The 1,692-nt window shown below is 59.3% G+C and overlaps 1 protein-coding gene across 1 annotated transcript in view; it reads right to left on the bottom strand.

The window, feature by feature from the left end:
* Positions 1–456: 456 nt before the first annotated feature.
* Positions 457–1,692, bottom strand: part of PTSG_10617 (uncharacterized protein) — a 4,891-nt gene continuing 3,655 nt past the window's right edge. The window contains exon 9 of the mRNA XM_004988095.1: positions 457–1,568. Within this exon, the coding sequence (XP_004988152.1) occupies positions 646–1,568 (923 nt within the window). The 3' untranslated portion in view covers positions 457–645. The remainder of the gene's footprint in view (positions 1,569–1,692) is intronic.

Genomic DNA, 1,692 nt, shown 5'->3' with positions numbered 1-1,692 from the left:
CACACACACACACACACACACACACACACACTAACACACACGCACACCTCAGCCGCAGTGAGACGGATGCGTGCGAACAAGCCCACAGGGGCGGCAGTGGCGACTCCTCTGGCGAATGCGTCGTGGCGGCTTACCGCTACCCAGCGGAACAAGCACAAGACGGTGTGGTGGTGGTGAAGGCTGCTGCTGAAGCGATAGGGCGCAACACTGGTTGTGTGTGGGAGGCTGGGAGGAGAAGGACAGGCAGGCTTCTTGTGCTTTGTATGCAGTGTGGTGTGTGTTGTATGGGTGTGTGGTGAGCTGGAATCGAGCGAGAATACAGAATTTTTATTGTGGAGGGCAGTCTGCCGCCAAATTCAAATTGTGTGTGTGTGTGTGTGTGTGTGTGTGTGTGTGTGTGTGTGTGTGTGTGTGTGTGTGTGTGTGTGTGTGTGTGTGTGTGTGTGTGTGTGTTGTGTAGCATAGCAGCATTTCATTGGCCACTGCAAGCAAGCAAGGGCCCTTGTCAGAACGTTTGTCTATTCGACACCAAACCACACGCACGCACACACACACACACACGCACACGCACAAAATCATTCAACCACCACGTCACCATAGCTGCCATCCTGCTTTCCAACTCCTCTTCCCCCCTCTCACTGTTGACTATTGTGCAGAGACGCCAACAGCACCCACGCCAAACTGATGTTGCGTCGGTGCAGAGCTGAAGGATGCCTGCTTCACCAACAACGGGCTCCCACCCTCATCCCCAGCTACAATCCCATCCCCAGCGCGACCGCCACCAAAGGGGTGGCGTGCCTGTGGGCTGGTGGTGCGTGTTGTTGTCGTCGTGGTGGCTGCGCTGTTGCCGTGGCTGCTCGGGTGGGCTGGGCGCTGCTGTCCGTGCGGGTAAACATGTCTGGCATGCTCGCGGTGGCGCGGGCCAGCGTGGTGTGACGATGTGGCAGGTGATGATGGTGCCGATGGTGCCGATGACGGTGTTGTGTGATGGGGCTCAATCCCAAACTCAAACGCAGCAACACCAGGCTGTTGCGACGCGTGCTTCTGTCGTGCCAGCGACGATGCTGATGACGATTTTGATGCCGCTCGCATGTTGGTTGCACTCTTGGACACGCCACCACTCCCCTCGCCATGCTCCTGCTGGCGCTGGTGTCTGCGGTGCTGTGCACTTGCGAGCGAACCGGACCGCGAACGCTGACCATTATGGTGTTGGTGTTGGTCTGTTCGGGCGGACGGTGATGTGGAGCCAACTCCGCTCACACGCATCGTACTCACATCGTCATTGCCTCGACGGCCGTGGGGGTGGCGACCGCTTCCGGCACTCAGGGTGACGAGGCTCGGGTTGTTGGACGTGCGCTCGCATGCTGATGCAGCCGGTGCGGTTGATGGCACAGACGGCAGCACAGATGTGGCGGCGGCGGCAGCGGCGTATGTGCGGGCGAGCGAGGTGGACCTAAGCGAGCCTTTGCCTGGTCTGTACTTTGACGGGAGCTGGTGCTGGCTGCGGTGGTAGTTGGTTGGCGAGGGAAAGGCGTCCTTGGCCAAGCGCTGAAGCTGCTGGTCCATGCCTGGTGGTGGTGGTGGTGGTGGTGGTAGTGGTGATGGTGGTGGTGATGAAGGGGGAAGGGGCGAGGTAGATGAGCACGCGTTGTGATGCAGGGTCAGGGACACACACACACACACACACACACA

The sequence above is a fragment of the Salpingoeca rosetta genome (assembly GCF_000188695.1).
Source record: "Salpingoeca rosetta unplaced genomic scaffold supercont1.38, whole genome shotgun sequence".
Classification (NCBI taxonomy): domain Eukaryota; class Choanoflagellata; order Craspedida; family Salpingoecidae; genus Salpingoeca; species Salpingoeca rosetta.
Note: the sequence above shows the minus strand (reverse complement) of the source record. Positions and strands in the feature narration are given on the sequence as shown.